The following is an 18,470-nucleotide window of genomic DNA, read 5'->3' on the forward strand; positions in this document are numbered from 1 at the left end:
CCCCGCTGAAGCAGGGCTGCTGCGGGGAGAAGCGGGTGCATCGACATCAACTCCTTGGGTTGTGGTTGTCCGGGGTGGCTTGCATAGGGCCGATCCTGCCTCAGGCAGGGGATGGGACTAGATGCCCTTCCAGCCCCACTTTTCTGCAACTTTTATGACTTCCCAGCAGCCCCATGGCCCCTGCTGGTGGCACGGGCTACTGCCCGCGCCCTGTTGGCAGCGGGGGCGGCCGGGGGCAGAGCAGGGCGGGCAGCGGCGCGGGCAGCTCCCTCTGCCGGCTGCGAGGCGGGAAGGCGCCTTCGCCGACAGGAGCGGCGGCGGGCGAGGAGCGGCTCGGCTCCCACGAGCCTGGCGGCAGCAGCGACGGCCTGCAGCTACCCTCGCCTCGGCGCGCGGCGGGGACTCCCATGCAGCGGCGGCAGAAGCAGCGGTCTCAGCCTCCTCCGTCGGTGTCTCGGGCCCCTCGGCTGGCCGCTGCCGCGAGCGCCGGCCCCGCAGCCCGCCCGCCCTCCCCGCTCGCTCCGGCCGGCGGCCGCTCCCGGCTGCGCCCTCCCCAAGGCTGGGAGCCCCTTGCCCGGCGCTGCTCTGCCCCATGGGGATCCGCGAGTTTCCCGGTGGCGCGGGCAGGGTCAAGACCATCACGGTGTAAGTAGTGTGTGCGTGAGAGTGAGTGCAGGATGTAGGGCGCAGGGTGCGTGGAGGATGCGGGGAGTGTGTGTTGAGGTGGGTGCGTGGAGGATTCAGGGTGCGCGTGTGTAGGGTGCAGGGGCGGATGTACTGAGGCGGGGGGTGTTTGTAGGATGCAGGGTGCGTGTGTGCGCGCAGGATGTGGGGTGCAGGGTGCGTGCGTGTGCCGGGTGCAGGGGGTGCGTGTTGAGGGGGGTGGAGTGTGCGCGCCGGGGGCATGTGGGGCACAGGCTGCCCCCGGGGCGGCGCGGGGAGTGCGGGGTTGGGAGCCGCCCGGCCCCGGCCCGGCAGCCCTGGCGCAGCTCCGCCCCGAGCCCTCTGGGCCGGGTGGGGCGGGTGCCCTCCGCCCACGGCTGCTCCCCCTGTCCCTCGGCAGCGGCATGAGGCGGTCCCCGGACGTCAGCCCGCGGCGGCTGTCGGACATCAGCCCGCAGCTCCGGCAGCTCAAGTACCTGGTGGTGGACGAGGCTATCAAGGAGGACTTGAAGTGGTCCCGCTCCGTGGAGGATCTCACCAGCGCCTCCGTGGGGCTCACGTCCATCGAGGAGAGGATTCTCCGCATCACCGGCTACTACGGCTACCAGCCCTGGGCTGCCAGCTACAACCGTGAGTCCCTTCTTCGTCCCCCCTGGCCCCCAGCTTGCTCCCCTGCAGCCTCTGGCCAAGCTGCCTGGAGGGCACGGGCTTAGCCTGTGGCAGTAGGTGGTGACAGCGGGAGCTCTTCCAACCAAATTTGTGTGAGAGGAACAGGTTTAAGCCCTGTTTCCAGCTCAACCCCTTCAGTAGGCAACTTAAACACCCAGCTGCCTGGAGGGATGCACAGGAGCTGAATACAATCCCCTGCCCTTCTCTCACCCCAGCTACATCCATGCCAACCTCTTAGTTATGGCTCAGGTATGGGGACCTAGGGCCCTCACCAGGCTTGACCTCAGATGAAGTTTTGGGGTCTTGTAAGAACTGCGAGCGGGAAGTGATGCTGAACAGGGCACAACTTGTCTGTATTTCATACCTGGGTTTTAGTGTGGCAGTAGGTGATGACAGTCAGATCTATTCATGAGAAATTTGTGGGATTTTAACAGGTTTAACTGTTTCCAGCTTGGCACCTGTGTGGAACTAAATACAATTTCTCCCCCCTCCTCCCCCTTTTTTCCCCCTGCACCACCCCAACAAGGTCCGTGCCAATGACACAGTTAACTCTCAGGTATTCCCCTTGCTCCCTTTGAGTGGAAAGCTGGAACTCTTTTATATAATCGTAGAAAATTAGGGTTGGAAGGGACCTCAGGAGGTCATTGAGTCCAACCCCCTGCTCAAAGCAGGACCATCACCAACTAGATCATCCTAGCCAAGGATTTGTCTAGCTGGGGCTTAAAAAACTTTAAGTCCAAGAGACTATTTAACCTCCGGAGTAGCCTGTTCCAGTGTTTTACTGCCCTCCTCATGACAGAGTTTTTCCTAATCTCTAACCTAAACTTCCCTTGCAAGTTCTTTGTCTGTCACCAGACTGGATAAATCTCAGCTGAGGTTGTAAAATTGGGAGCAGGGTGCTAATCTTGTGTATATTTCACACCCATGTTTTAATGTGACAGTAAGTGGTGACAGCTGGATCCATTCAGGACAAGTTTGTGTGATATTACTCTTTCTCCTTCCTTGGAGAAACATCAGCTTTTGCAATGGAGGGATGTGGGGGTGGGGAAGGGTTTTGCTTTGGTTCTGGGACTAGAGGAAAATGAGAATTTCACTAGTGGTAGCAGTGGTATAATGTCTTGTAAGTAATCATTACATTCATTCACTGTAGGCTGAAATTTGCTTCTCTGATACAGGAAATGATATTCAAGCATTTTATTTCTGCAACCCTTTACTAATTGGAAGGTTTAAAGAAATGTTTTAATGCTCTGCTAAATGGATTTTGCACACATTCTAGTCACCTCTGGGCAAAATTAAGCGTTCTGGTGTTAATCATATTATGTCCAGTTTGGTGCTAAAAATAGTTGCCTTCTGCTTACTGAAACCTTGAGTGAAGTGTACTGATCAGTCTATTTGTGACAGTTGCTTTGGGTGCTCCAGGGCTTTTGAACATATATTTGATTTTGAAAATAACACATCATTTATTTTATTCTACTCCTCCTCCTCTTTTAAAGGTACATTTTGTTTTCACAGTAGCTAAACTTGTACCTGAAATAACAATATAGCTTTATTTTATACCCAACACTACTGCTTATTTGCACATTCACAAACTTGGGTGCGAAACTTTCTTTTCATGGACTGTTTACAAAGGAGGTGATACCTTGAATGCGTTTACTAAATCTCTGGGAAATATTTTTAGCCTGTGCTCTGTACATCTCACCCATTTTCATCCTTAGCAATGACAATTGCATGTGACAGTTTTTAAGAGTTAATTCACTCTCATATGAAATCATAATCTTTGTGTTGTTATACTGCTCTTCATAACATTACCATTTTCTGTTGTTAAAAGAGATCATGTTACCATAGAGGATAGGATATTTTGATGGGGGGAAAACCTGGATGTAACGAAGAGGGTTTTTTGCATTCTTAATAATTATGCAATGTGCACGTTGTTAAGATGTTTGCTCTCAGATTTATTAGATTGCCAATGCACTTAGCAGTTAAGGGGTTGGGTACAGAAGACATGCAATACAATCTTTTTCAGTTTTCCATGAGCCATTACCAGTTCATTAAAAATTATTGCATTGGTGGTAAAATGTTCATCATGCTACTTTTTGTGTAAAAAAATTTCACTCTATTTTTCTCTGATATGATTATTACTTAGTGTCTGATTATGCCGCCCTTGCTCCCAAGGAGCAAGCAAATACCTCTTTTCAAGAGTAAATCAATTGAGTTCATGGGAATGATTAATGTAAGGAAGGTTATTCAGGTGTATTCCCAGGATCAGGCCATGAATGGATTCCAGCTTCTGAGTTGCTTATCACCACTCTGATTTGACACAATGACTAACAGTCCAAATGAATTCGTATTGAGCTACCGTGGATGATTTTTCTGAAATAGTAAAGGTCATGCCTGCTATTCAGTTATAACCTATTTTTTTGAGATGTATAATTGCATTTGCAACAGTAAAAGCTAATTGCAAACTGAAGCTTGGCATTTGGGTTGTGCGTTTGTACACCAGTTATTCTAAAATAACAAAATGACATATTAGAGTTTAATGGTAGGGCATCAATATAAGATGTTTTTGCGAAAGAGAAGGACAGAGAAAAAGTGTTTAATACAACATGTTCACCTATATTGGATGTGTATTTTATAAGTGCATAATTTGATTAACTATATAAAACAATGCCAGTTCCAGATTTTACTTCTTTCTTGTCTAAAGTTCGTTTTTTGTTTTTTATTTTTGGTTTATGGCCTGTTGCTTACTCTGTAACGAACACCAGTTATCTGTGTACCAGTCAAGAGCATAAACCACTTAAGTATATAGGAACTCTTTGACCCCACTGTCTACTTTACAACTTAATTGTATTTTTAAACCAGTGAAAGTAACTTGGAATTTCAAGATTTCTAAGAAGTCTACGTCCTAACAATTTCAAAGCTGCTAATAAGGCAAAAGGCCCTCTGAGAAACAAGGTAAAGAACCTTAATGAGGTATGAAAAGTTTAGCACTAGCTGTTCCTGTATTTAATGAGCATTGTTTACATTGAGTTTAGCTAAGGGCATAAGGGCATGCTTGGGTAAATACATAACCTTTTTCAGTACCAAGCTATGACTTAAATGGTGTATACTGTAATTTAACCTGTAATGTGACTACATTTTGTAAGATAGAACACTCCATTTTATAAATTGGACTGATAGAAAGAGAGAAGAAATGGGTCACTTCCCCAGCTGTGGGTAATATGTAGAGATCTACTTAAGTCACGGCAAGTAAAAGGGATTTTTGAAGGCTGTGTGTGGTGTGCAGAGCCAATTTCATGGCCTTCTTGCAGCAAACCTACCCCTCACCACTGATTGGCCAAAAGGCCCCAATGGTCCCACCCCTCACTGCTGATTAGCCAAAGGGCTGTCTGTTTGCAGTCCTGACCCTCATTGCTGATTGGCTGGGGGCTGTCTCATACAGCCCTACCCCTTGCTACATATTTATTTATTTAACCATATGGAATACAGCAAATGAATGCCAGAACAAGCTATAAACAAACTATAAAAAACAGCATTAAAAGAGCAGGCTAGAGTGACAGTTTTAGATTTGATACCCATTGCAAAACATCGTTAGTAGCCTGGTGCAGGTCTTCAGAAAAAGTATGACATTCTTCCATTATATGTGCTATAGCTTGGATTTTGCCACACTCGTATGTGAGGTCTTTAATAAAATCCCATTTATGTGGTAAGTACATTGAACATTTGAAGTAGACACAAAATGGTGTAGATTAGTCAGGACCGCAGAGGCATCTGAAGTACTTCAGAGAGACATAATGAAGATAAGTGAAATGGTGAAATGAAGCAAACAAAATTCAACGTCGTAAATGTAAGCAGTGTATATTAAAGGAAAACACTGAAAGTGCTGAAACACCATTATCGACAGTCCCTCAATATGAGGATGACAGTCTTCAAGTGCCAGACTTCTAGAGCATTGCCTACACCTAACTATAGCTTTTTTCCTCTCAAACCTTGTCCTGTATGAACCTTGTTCAGTGTTGTCCAACTCTACCTTGGGAAGGCAAAGCTAGAGGGTTTAGATGTGGGTCCATGATAAGAAATTTTCTAATGATGTCAATTGTGTTCCATTGCTGGATCCATTTTTCCTTGATGTCAAAGTTTTCATCATTCAGCTCTTTTTCTACACTCCAAAATGGCCTTCTTGACTTAAGCATTGGCATAGGGGGTCATTAAGGGCACCTATACATGTGCCCAATGCCTGCTCTGACATATTCTGATTAGAACGTATTGGAGCACACTCAATTAATTGAGTTTGCTGGAGCATACTGATTAGCATGCTCTAGCAGCCTCTGCATCACATGTATTTATCATTTCCATGTAAGTAAGCAACAGGCCATAAACCATTAAAAATGCCCGCACCATCTCATGTATTCAGCATCCTGTGCTTCAGAATGGTGTTGGAGGCACTTTTTAACTAAAAGTGTATCGAATGAGCTTTAGTTACAGCTCCCCCGCCACCATTTTGAAGCACAGGATGCTGAATACATGAGATGGCGTGGGCATTTTTAATTAGAGCGGCTCCTGAGAGCCACTCTAATTAAAGCTCCCCCTCCACCCTGGAACACATGTAAAGACATCCTATGTTCCTCAGAAATTGATAGTGAATTGAATGTAAGCAATTTTTTTGTAGACTCAAAGTAGCTTGTTTACATCAAAGACCGGGAGGAGGAATGGATCTGCAAGTACCTGTTATGAGTCTCATTGTTTCATTCAGTTGAGAGTCAATCAGGCTGGTATGGACTTTTGTGCTCCAAACTAAGGCACAATACTCAGCCACAGAATAAATGAGGCCCTGTTCTGGTGTTCTAAGAGTTTCAGCATCACTTCCCCAACCTGTATGAGCCAGTTTTGAGATGATGTTTTTACATGTGGCAAGTTTGTTCTTAGTTATGTGTAGATCAGGGGTTGTCAACCGGAGGTATGCATACCCCTGGGGGTAGTTGGGAGGTCCTTAGGGGGTACATGTGGGTGGGTGGGGATAGAGCGCCACTGCCTCCCAGGAGCAGGGCCAGGGGTGAGTGAGGGCAGTGGTACCCCTCTGCGGGCTGCGCAGGTGCTGCCTGGCTGGCTGGATGCAGAGTGGGGAAGCTTCCCAGCACTCTGCGCTGCCGCTTCCCACCACCCTGCGCTGCTGCTGCTCCACTCCTTCTTTTTTAGTAAGTGTACTCCAGCTCCACATCCAGCCATGCGCCACCCTCTTCCATCCCCCCCCCCCTCCCCCCGAGCCCGACTGTGCCCCCTCCCCACCCCACCCCGGCCGCCAGGGGTACACTTATTAAAGAAGGTTGAGAATCCCTTGTGTAGATGATGCCTAGAGGTGAGACTACAGTTGAGATAGACTCTTAAATATTTGGGGGTGGGTTCATAGTTGACAAAAGTTGATTCTTAATCGGTTGTTCACCTGGGCATTAGTGAGATGAAAAATGGAATAAACTTTTGTTAGGGCTGGACTTCAAATACCATTCATTAAAATAGTCTTCTAATTTTGCCAAGTCATTACTGAGTATGGTTTCAATAATGCTAGAGTCAGAGTCCTGTGCTAGGATGGTGATATCATCAGCATAAATAAATTTTGTATGAGGAATATCATGTGTGTGCCAATGGAAGAGGATGGGTAACAGAACAGAGCTCTGTGGTAAACCATTGTTGACAGATCTGGCTCTGTTTATTTTACCATCAAGACAAACTCTTGAGCTTGTGGTCAAACACGATATTAAACAATATTGTAATAATCTTTTTGCTGATTGGCCGAAAGGACTGTTTGTTATGTGGCCTCATCCTTCACCACTGATTGGCTGAGAGGGCAGCCCTCTCAGAGGCAGTTTTCAGTTATTTCAACATGACTATCGTGTACTTTCTTGACGTCCTTTTTTCACCAAGCTAGACAAACGTAGTTCCTTTAGCCTTTTCATGTAGCTTGCTTTCCCATCATTTTGTTGTCTTCATTTGCCTCTGGATACCAGTGGTAACTGTCGATCCTCCTGGATTATGGTGTATGCATGAGGGCCACCCAGACCTTTGATGCATATGCCTGGGCAGGAATTTTTGAAGGACTGGAGGGTGCCCAGACCTTCCATCCTTTCTTTAGGCCACTGAGACAGAGTCCAGAGACCAGACTGTGTCCAGATGTTTGGTGCCCCCATGGCTGAAGTTGTATAAGTGTCTGGGAATACGAACCCAGGTCTCCTGTGTGGTAGACAAGGATTCTACCACTGAACCACAAGGGACTCCTCTCTGGATACTCTCCAGTTTCTTATCATACTTCTGAAAATGCAGTGCCCAAAACTAAACAGAGTCTTCCAGTTGAAGCTTAACCAGCTCTGAGTACAATGGCACTATCACCTCCTGAGTCTTTCATGCAATATTTATATGAATGCAATCCAAAGCTGCACTTGCCCTCTGTGTGTGTGTGTGTGTGTGTGTGTGTTTTGATTCTTTCTAATTTGCACATCTGGAAGAACTCTATACATGATTGGCAGTACACCCAGTAAATAAAAATGAGAATAATTAATGGAGTTCATTAATGCTGGACTAGTCCCCTGGAAACCAATTGGTGATTTAGCTGTTAAACTGTGAATGTAGAAATCCAATTTCCTCTAGTACCCACAAATATTCCTAACAGAACTGGAGTATCGTTGTAGCTGTAATGCTCCAGGAAATGCACAGGAGGAAAATATTGTATCTTTTATTTTTTTTAGTGGTATCTTTTATTGGACCACCTGTATAGCTATGATAAACGTTGGGCAAGCTTTTGGGCACAGCTATACAGTTGATCCAATAAAAGATATCCCAGAGCAACCTTTTCAAGAAGCCATGCAAGGCAAATGCTTTGTATCCAAAAGCTTGTCCAACACCTCTCCTAACTCTACATTCTTGTTGCTGTACTGACAGGGCCAGACAGTGAAACTATTGTTTGTAAGGTTGAGAAATTCCTCATATGATTTAGTTAGGTTTTTGTAAAGAATAGATTATCTACTGTGACTTGCAAAATGTCTTTGACAAATTGCCTCATAAGAGGCTACAAATGGTCTAGGGACAAAATGTTGTCCTGGGTCAAAAACTAACAAGAAGGCTGACTTTTACCATGGTGAAAATTAACTGTGTTTGAAAACACTGTTGGATTAAATGGTCAGTTTTCCTCATAGCACAAAGATAAGAGCAGAATGCCTTGGTATCATGTATTGGTTCCAGTGTTTATAAATGATCTGGAAAGGGGGCACAAGTAGTGGGAAATGAACACTTGAAGTAGACGCAAAATGGTGTAGATTAGTCAGGAGGAGTCTGAAGTACTGCAGAGAGACATAATGAAGACAAGTGAAATGGTGAAATGAAGCAAACAAAATTCAATGTCGTAAATGTAAGCAGTGCATATTAAAGGAAAACACTGAAAGTGCTGAAACACCATCATTGACAGTCCCTCAATACGAGAATGACAGTCTTTGATGCCAGACTTCAAGGGCATTGCCTATGCCTCACTATAGCTTTTTTTCTCTCAAACTAGTCATGGTTGTGCAAATCACTTTCTCCTCCATTCATATTCATGTGGATAACGCTTCATTCCACTTGGATCACATCCCACACAGAAACATAATTTTGGGAGAATATTTATTTACTTTTTAAAAAAACTTTAAATAAGTTGGATTCATTAACAAATAATAACAGATCCTACATTAAAAAAAACACAACCATTCCCCATAATATACACATAGACATAAACCAATCACCCTCCAACACTGCTACCACAACCCAAATCAGTGTCCACAGAAGTCCTGTGCTCCCTTCCCACTCCAGTCCATGACAGCTCCCCAACACCTCTGTCAATGTAAGCTTCCTTTTTTCTCATCTCTCTACATCTCTGTATATTTTTAAGTGACTTTTGATACAGTTTACTAGGTGGTAAGAAGATGACCTATCAGATCCTTCTGGTGCATCAGCAAATGTTCCATGGACCATAATTCTAAAATTGGTGTAAGAGCCAGAGGCTCAAAACAATTAATGAAAATATTCATAAGTCAGTCCATTGACTATTATTTGCTCACGTGAGAGAGAGCCTGTAGGATTATGCTGTCAAGAAAATATCACAGGTCTGCTTTACTCTGACTTTTAAAAAATTATCTTAATCTTCACATGTTCCTTCTCAACAGTTTACAAAAACAGGATCCTATGTTAGTTCTTTCCAAGAAGAACTATCATTAATCATATATTTGTTCATAGTCTAGTACAGCTGAGCCTTGACCTGGCTGTGAACATTAAGCATTGCCACAGATGTGTTCTATTTTAATTTAAGAAAAGAAAAAAATTACTAAAAAATAAGCACAGATTTTTGTAGTCTGAAAATGCATAACTTAACTTCAGTATGCTTGCAGTGTTTCAGGGGTTTGTTTGGTTTGTTTGGGGGGAGGAGGAGGGGTGATAGCATAATCTAATTAAGCAACATTATGAGATTAAAGCTATGCTACTTCCTGACTGACAGCTGTGTCATCTTCTGTTGGAATATATTTCTTCCCTAAGCCCAAAATAGGTTTAGTGTGTTTTTCATTTTGGTACTGTTCTGTCATTTGGTACTGTTCTGTCTCTATTAGGGCTGTGCTAAATTTTGCCAGCTGTTTCATTTTGATGCTGTTTTGACTCGTTTTGAGCTTGAAACAGCAAAATTGAAACAAAACAAAGGGTTTCGAAACAGCCTTGAAACGAAACGAGGGCAGTCGAAACACTTCAAAGCCAAGGCTGGGCTTGCCTGTAGGGAAACAGAAAACAAGGAGAGGGAGGGGGAAGAGAGGAGAAGGACTGCTCTCATATTGACTGTGTAGCTGGCCAGTGACTGTGATCTTTCCCTGCAGTCCCATCCAATACCAGTGCTCTGGGGGAGGGATGGAAAACACACACAGTGTCACCCATGTCACAAGTTTTGCTTGTCAGCAGCCTGAGGTGCAATTTCCCAGAAACCCCTGCACCTATCTCCTTGAAACTTGGCAGGCTTCCTGGCCTCAGAAGTGGCTACTATCCCTGTACATTTCATGTGAATCAGGCAAGAAATGACAAAGTTATATTTGTGCCTCCCCATTATAGCCTGTGGGCATAACATCGAAATGGCAAAACAGTTTTGACGAAACAAAATAGAACAGTGGTTTTGAAACAAAACAAAACTTGAAATGGAACACTGTCCCATCAAAACAGAAGTCAAAACAAAATGCTGCTGTTTCGCACAGCCCTTGTCTCTATCCTTATTTTAATATTCAGCCTGTTTTGTTGTACAGATGTGTGCACTATCTACATGTTATTAATGGCAAATAAAGATGATTTCATTAAAATGGTCTCTCTAAAATTGCAAAATATTCTCTTGTAAATTTGTTTTTGTTCTTTCCAGGCAGTGCAAATAATTTGCAACAAATAAATTAGACAACACATTTTGCCTCTTTCCATTCAGATGCAATTAATCACTGATGCAGATGGAAGGAGCTCCGTTTCTATAACCACTAGAAGCTGATGGTGGTTGAGGTCAGCTGTCTACATACTGCTTAGGAAAGGACATCTGTACTGGCTAAATGATTGAAAATGGAAGGTCACTTAATATGAGAGGAGCGGCCAGGGGCAGAACCAGGGGGGTGGGTCTGGTGGCGTGGTCACACTCCCTTTTGGCTTTGTGGCACATGCACAGTGAGTTCTCTGAGCTCACTGGCATGTTGATGAAGCTCACACCTGAATTCCTCAGGTGCCATGAGTCTCTGAGCTAATCAGGTGATCCATGGGGGCTCTGGCCAAAGCTCCTGCTTTCACACAGATGGAGCTCAAATAATGAGTGCTGCCGCTCATCCCCTTTTTTCTCCTGCTACTAAGTTCAGGAGAGGGGGTAGGGAGGAAGGGGAGGAAGATGACAGCAGCACTGCTCACCCCTTGGGTTACAGTGCCATGTGAAAGCAGGGGCTCTAGCCAGAACTGTATGGATCAGCTGGTGAGCTCAGAGCTCACAGTGCAATCAGAGTTCCAGCAGAAGCTGTGCTGACATACCAGTGAATTCAGATAGCTCACTGCACATACACTACACAGCTGAAGTGGAGGTTCTGCTATACCCTCTCATCCTGATCTTGGAACTGCTCATGAGGCTGGGAATGGATCCAGCATCCCATTGAACTGGAGTGAGAGGGCTGTAGTATTGTTTGCAGCATAAGGAATAAGGTCCATGTAATTTTCAGCATTGACATTCTGGTACTGTTCCCCAGCATTCATCCTAACTCCTTGCTAGGAATCCTCCTGTCACTGATCATATTCTCTTCAATAATTCACAGAAAGCAAACACACAAGGGAGATGAAAACAGTCAAAACATTTAATATTCAATACTTGTGGAAATATTTTTGCAAATATTTGCCTGTCTGTAAATGTAAACTTTGTAGCAATAGTATCTGAGCCAGCTTCTACTCCGGGGCAGACAAAAAACAGCTCACAGGCCTTATCCAGCTTGCCAGATTTCATCTGGCCCAATTCACTGTATCTGGCCTGCCCCTCAGCTGCCCCTGCTGTGCTCATAGTTTCATAGTTTCACAGTAGCTAGGGTCAGGAGGGACCTGAACAAATCATCTAGCCTGACCCCCTGCCACAGGCAGGAATGAATGCTGGGTTCACAAGACCGCAGACAGGTGATCATCCAACCTTCTCTTGAATATGCCCAAGGTAGGGGCGAGGACCACCTCCCTGGGAAGTTGGTTCCAGATTTTGGCCACCCTAACTGTAAAATGTTACCTTCTGATCTCTAACCTAAACCTATTCTCCATCAGCTTATTACCATTCTTCCTCATCACCCCAGGTGGTGCTGGGGAGAAAAGAGCCTATTTGCTGTTGATCCCCCCTGATGAGCTTGTAGGCAGCCACCAGGTCCCCCCTCAGCCTCCTCTTGCTGAGGCTGAACAGGTTCAGGTCCTTCAGTCTCTCCTCATAGGGCCTGTCCTGCTGTCCTCTCACCAAGCGGGTGGCCCTCCTCTGAACCCTCTCCAGGCTGGCCACATTCCTGTTGAAGTGCGGTGCCCAGTACTGGACACAGTACTCCAACTGCGGCCTGACCAGAGTCGCATAGAGGGGGAGTATCACCTCTCTGGACCGGGTTGAGATGCACCTTTGGATGCATGACAAGGTATGGCTGGCCTTGCTGGCTGCAGTCTGGCATTGGTGGCTCATGTTCATCTTGGAATCAATAATGACTCTGAGATCCCTTTCCGCCTCTGTGCTTTCAAGAAGGGAACTCCCCAGCCTATATGTATGCTGTGGATTCCTTTTCCCAAGGTGCAGCACCCTGCATTTGTCTATGTTGAACCCCATCTGCCCACTTTTGTAGTTTGTCTAAATCTAGTTGTAGCCTCTCTCTTCCTTCAAGTGTGTCCACCTCGCCCCACATCTTAGTGTCATCAGCAAACTTAGACAGCGTGCTTTCCACCCCCTTGTCCAAGTCACTGATGAAGACGTTAAACAGTGCGGCCCCAAGGACCGATCCCTGGGGTACCCCACTGCTCACATCTTGCCAGGTTCAGTACAACCCATCCACCACTACTCTCTGAGTGTGCCCCATCAGCCAATTTTTTACCCATCCAACTGTGCAGGCATCAATGCCACAGTCACTTAATTTATTGATGAGGATGAGGTGAGAGACAGTATCAAAGGCTTTCTTAAAGTCTAGAAAGACTATGTCCACAGTGATACCATCATCCAAGGATTGAGTTACTTGGTCGTAAAAGGCAATCAGGTTGGTCTGGCAGGACCTGCCTTTGGTGAAGCCATGCTGATTGCCCCTGAGCATGATCTCCCCTGCAGGCCCCCCACAGATATGCTCCTTGATGATCCTCTCCAAGAGCTTCCCGACCACCGAGGTGAGGCTTACAGGCCTATAGTTACTTGGGTCCTGCTTCCTCCCCTTCTTAAAAATAGGGGCCACATTAGCTAGTTTCCAATCCCCTGGCACCTGGCCAGATGACCACAAATGTTCATACAGCCGGGCCAAAGGCTCCGCGATGACCCCTACCAGCTCCCTCAATACCCTTGGGTGGAGGGTATCTGGACCTGCAGATTTTAAAATGTCTAGCCCTTCCAGAAGATCCCTAACTACATCTGCACTGACTGAAGCCTTGATAGAGCTATCCCCAAGATTGTCCCTACCTCTGGTAGGTAGGATATCCTGGTCCCTGTTCAGGAAAACAGAGGCAAAGAAACTGTTAAAAATATCAGCTTTCTTGTCTGGCATGGCCACCAGATTACCGTTTGTGTCTTGCAGGGGCCCTATATTGCCTGGTGCCCTCTTCTTGCTCCCAGTGTACTTGAAAAAGGACTTTTTGTTGTCCTTAATCCTGGACGCTAGCCTGAGTTCCATCTCTGCCTTGGCGTTCCTAATAGCCCTCCTACACTCCTGGGCCGAGGAGGAGTACTCCTCCTTGGTGATAGTTCCTCCCTTCCACTGGTAGTACACCTCCCTTTTAGTCCTCAGGCATTGCTGAATGCCCTTGTTGAGACAAGGGGGTTTCTGAGCACTCTTACCCCCCTTGCTTCTCTCAGGGACTGTTATCCTTTGGGCCGGGAGGATCGCCCCCTTAAGGTACGACCATCCCTCGTGAGCTCCCATCTCCTCTACCTTCTGGGCCCTTAGTGCCTCCCCCACTAGTCTCCTAAGATCATTGAAGTTGGCCCTTCTGAAGTCAAGGACTTTAGCCTTGGTGTGAGCCTTAGACATCCTGTGTTGGATAGTGAAATCCAGCAGGTAATGATCACTTTTGCCCAGGTGGTCAAGGACCTGCAGTCCCCTCACCAGGTCATCCCCCGTGGCCAGGACTAGGTCCAGCAAGGTGTTACCCCTAGTGGGGCTGTGCATTTCCTGGATAAGGTGAAGGTCCTGTAATACAGCCAGGAACCTATGCGAACAGTCAGACCTGGCTGTCTGCTCCTCCCAGCAAATGTCTGGGTAGTTTAGGTCACCCATGACAATAACATCCCTTGACCTAACCACCTCCATAAGCTGACTGGAGAAGTACTGGTCTAGCTCTTCCCCCTGGTTGTGTAGTCTGTAATAGACACCCACCGTAAGATCCCTTTCGCCATGCCCCCCCTTGTAGTTTGACCCATAGTGTCTCTGCCTGACCCTCCTCTAACCCAAAGCTAATCCTTGATGATGTGAGGTGCTCTTTGACATAGAGTGCAACCCCCCCCACCTTTCCTCTCTGTCCTGTCTCTTCTATATAGGGTGTACCCCCGAATGCCCACCGCCCAGTCATAGCTAGGGTCCCACCAGGTTTCTGTGAGCCCTACTAAGTCTGGGTTCTTACTTGCAATCAGGAGGCATAGTTCCTCCTGCTTACACCCCATACTACGAACATTAGTGTAGAGGCACCTGAGGCCTCCTGAGGGTGCATGTGCCTTCCTCCCACTCCCAGGACAGTTGTGGCCCCCTGCTCCTCGGACGTTGATACTTACCTGTAATTCCCTTCCTCTTGTCACCCTGTGTGCTGGTGAAGCATCCTCTCCACTCGAAGTGGCCCCTTCCCCTGGTGAAGCTAGTTTAAAGCCCGCCGTACGAGATCAGCCAACCTAGAGGAAAAGATACGTCTGCCATTAGGGGAGAGGTGAAGCCCATCCCACCCCAGCATGCCCTCCTTACAAAAACATGGGTCATTGTCAAAAAACCCAAAGCCTGCCTCATGGCACCAGCTCCGAAGCCGCCGGTTAACCACATCAGTGCAGGCCTCATGATGCCTACCCCATCCACTTACCAGGAGAATGGAGGAAAAATACCACCTGAGCTCCTATCCTCTTCAGTTGGTGTCCCAAGGCCTTATAGTCCTCCATGATTTTATCCAGCTTGCCCTTGGATGCATCATTTGTACCCACATGGGCCACAACCAGCGGGTAGTAGGGCAGAGGGCTTGATGATTTTAGGGATGGTCTCTGTGACATTGCAAATCTTCAGATTCAGATGGGACCAAGCCCTTGCCTGCAGGACAACCTGGCTGTGCAGACAGAAAGGTAGGGAAGTGGCAGAGGAAGGGCGGTAGTGGTGGTGGACAGGAGCAAGGGAGTGGTGGTGGTGGACAGGGGCTGGGGAGTGATGATGGTGGCATGCGGGGGTCAGGGGGGAGTGGTGACAGTGGCAGGTGAGAGCAAAGTGGCAGCTGTGTGGGAGCATGGGGCCTGTACTGGTGCCCCGGGGCTGGGGTTGGAGTTAGTGGAGACCCAGGATGGGGCAGGAGGAGTGCAGAGCCCAGGCTGGCAGGGGTGCTGGGTCCTCCTGGCTCCATTTTGCAGGGCTTGCATGAGGTTCGTGGGTTTTCCACCTGAGCCTCATGCATCTGGGGGGAACCCCATGTGATGGAACTGGCAGCCTGGCCCTGCTCACTGCTATGCACAAGTCATGGAGAACAGCAGGGAGTTCCAGGTTATGGAACCAAACCAACTCTACGCCTCTTCCTGCTGCCTTGGCTGAGCTCCATGACCTGTACCACTGGCTTCATTGGACAGGACTCTGCCTGGTGGTGCAGGGCTCAGGTATGTGAGCCCTGCAAGAGAGAACCAGCAGCCTGGCCATGTGCAGTCCTGGGGCTCACCGGGACCACACGCCACTGGGGGGTTCCACCTGCTGCTGCTGATGGTAGCACGGTCTGTGTGTAATGGGGGGAGCCCCACTCACCCCCCCTCACGCACACCCCACACCCAAAATCCCAACACACCCCCCAGTCAACCTTCCCCTCTACACACCCCACAATCCCGCCTCACACCCACAGGCCCCCATAAATCCCATACCCACCCAGACTCACACATCCCCGTAAACACTCCCCCGCAAACCCCCATACCCTCACATCCACATGTACCCCCACCCCTGACATCTACACACTCCCACACACATATCCACAAATCCCATACCCATCCACCCACCCATACTCCCCCCCTACAATATACAAGAGTAAGTGTTAATTTTAGCAATTATGAAATCACCTCTATATATACAATGCAAACACACAAATTAAGATAAAATATTTTTTGAAATAAAATTAAAATATGTTATTGTAGATGTCTGATTTTTACTATATAATTTGGGGTTTTTTCTGGTTCCAAGATGGCAGACCCCCTTCCCAAAAGGAATACTTCTGGTGGCAAAGGTCAGGGGTTAGGAGGCAGGACATCTGGTCCCAAGATGGCAACTGGGGTGGGCACCTGTAAAGGGGGGGAGCTACCCTTGCAGCCATCAACAGCTCACCAAAACTCATTAAGCGACCCTCCAGCTGAAATAATTTCCCACTCCTATTCTACTGGGTCCTTGCACTTTAAAAGTAGGGACAGGAAAGAGGACTTGATATGTAAGATCCTGTGATATCTAGGATGTTCTTGAGCAGTTTTCTTTTTCAATGCCAGGGAGACTTTTTTTTAGGTCAGCTGTTGCTATTTCATTTGCAAATGATACCTGTATGTGCTATAAACAAGTGCGAAAGACCATGACTTTATAACCAATCACAGCAATATTTCATGTTCTCTTTAAATTTACAGCTTCTTAAAGTTGCCGTGAAGTGACTGAAAACATCAACTTTTTTTTGAAGAAAGGAGTAAGTTTCTTGCTGTGGAGATAGCTGGGAAAAAACAGACATCTAACCCAGGTCCACTTTAGAGAGAGCTGAGAATATATGACTTTTTAATTTCATGATTTTAAAGCTGGTTTTATGGTGACTGGGGTCCAACCCATGATGTTCTGAACATCTAGAATTGGCAATATGAATATAGTGATGGTTGTTCCCTAGGGCAGGGACAGAATGCTTAGTCCTGCAGGTAAAAATTGCATCTTGGTATCAGTTCTTAGTACCAGTCTGCCCTTCCTCCACTCCATACTCAGACTTGATAGCAACCTAAATAAACTATGAGCTTTATCAATCATATCTGCACTGTATGATTATTCACACACCAGTCAACCAACTTCCAAAGCTGTTTCTTCAAGGGCACTGTCCTCATTATAAATGGATTCTCTGGGGACAAACTCCTTATATTCCAAAGTTTTAGTCATAAATCTGAAGTGGATGTTCCAGGATGCACAGTAATCATCCTCATCTGTGATAGTCTTGTTCATCCCACCTTATGTGGGGAATAGAAGATGAACACAAGAGACTTTAATACACAGGATAATTCCACAGGCCATTTAGAGTATGAGGCATATGGCAATCAGTTGCTAATATATAATGTAAATGTTAAAGAAAAAAGTCTAAAAGAAGGAAATAGTACTGGATATAAACATTTTGATTTTTAAAAAGGAATTACAATAGAAAAAAACAAGGATTTGGTTTTGCCTGGAACCATCAGAAACACAGTTTTTCTTTTTCTTTCTTGCTCTGAATACAAGAACTCTGTTGTTCTGCTAGGCCACTGACCCCATTAATCAAAATCTGATGAATGCTTTAAATTGTCTGCCAGGACAGCAACATTTTCATTGTGATTAGTTGGGGCTGACCACTATATATATAATAATTCAGATGTCTAGTTTAATATATATATATTAGGCCTGTGCAAAGCTGCTAGTGTTTGATTCAGATTTGGCTGATTCAGGGGGCAGTGATTCAATTTGATTATTCGAATTACTGTCCCAAATCAATTCAGCCAAATGTGATTCGCAGATTTGGCTACTGCCGAATTGGATGAATATCTGAATCAAACAGGTCCCATCCCCTGCCTGCTCTCCTAGGCCTGTCAATGGCTGCCCCACGTCCCAGCACTTAAAAAGAGTCCTGCACTCACTGGCTCCTGCCAGGTGAGGGGGGTGCATCCCCACTGCCACAAGCTGCGTGAGGGGGCGGGCTCTGCCACAAGCCCCAAGAGGCCCCGATGGCTGCTGCAGCAACCAGTGAGTGCGGGGCTTAATTTTGTTTTTCTTTTTAAAGTGCTGGGATGCTGGGGCCGGGCAGGGCAGCCAGTGATGGGGTTTGGAGAGTGGGCAGGGGATGGGGAGCGCTCAGGGGGGCTGAGGGAGCAGGCAGGGGATGGGGCCTGGTGGGGGTCCCCCCATGGTTCGGAAGGGGGGGGGTCCCCAAATCTCCAAATCTTTTCTGAATTGATTCGAAGACTTGATTGGGAGTCAGAGATTCGGCTGCCAAAT

The 18,470-nt window shown here is 46.7% G+C and overlaps 1 protein-coding gene across 2 annotated transcripts in view; it reads left to right on the forward strand.

Moving 5' to 3' along the window:
• Nucleotides 1-301: 301 nt before the first annotated feature.
• The window catches only part of SLC35F3 (solute carrier family 35 member F3), a 346,640-nt gene continuing 328,471 nt past the window's right edge, over nucleotides 302-18,470 (forward strand). The window contains exons 1-2 of one of the 2 annotated variants that reach the window (XM_019479847.2): nucleotides 302-645; nucleotides 1,064-1,293. In XM_019479847.2, the coding sequence (XP_019335392.1) occupies nucleotides 593-645; nucleotides 1,064-1,293 (283 nt within the window). In that variant the 5' untranslated portion in view covers nucleotides 302-592. The remainder of the gene's footprint in view (nucleotides 646-1,063; nucleotides 1,294-18,470) is intronic. The other variant, XM_006257916.3, reaches the window with a different exon arrangement.

This window comes from Alligator mississippiensis, chromosome 1 (genome assembly GCF_030867095.1).
Source record: "Alligator mississippiensis isolate rAllMis1 chromosome 1, rAllMis1, whole genome shotgun sequence".
NCBI lineage: Eukaryota > Metazoa > Chordata > Crocodylia > Alligatoridae > Alligator > Alligator mississippiensis.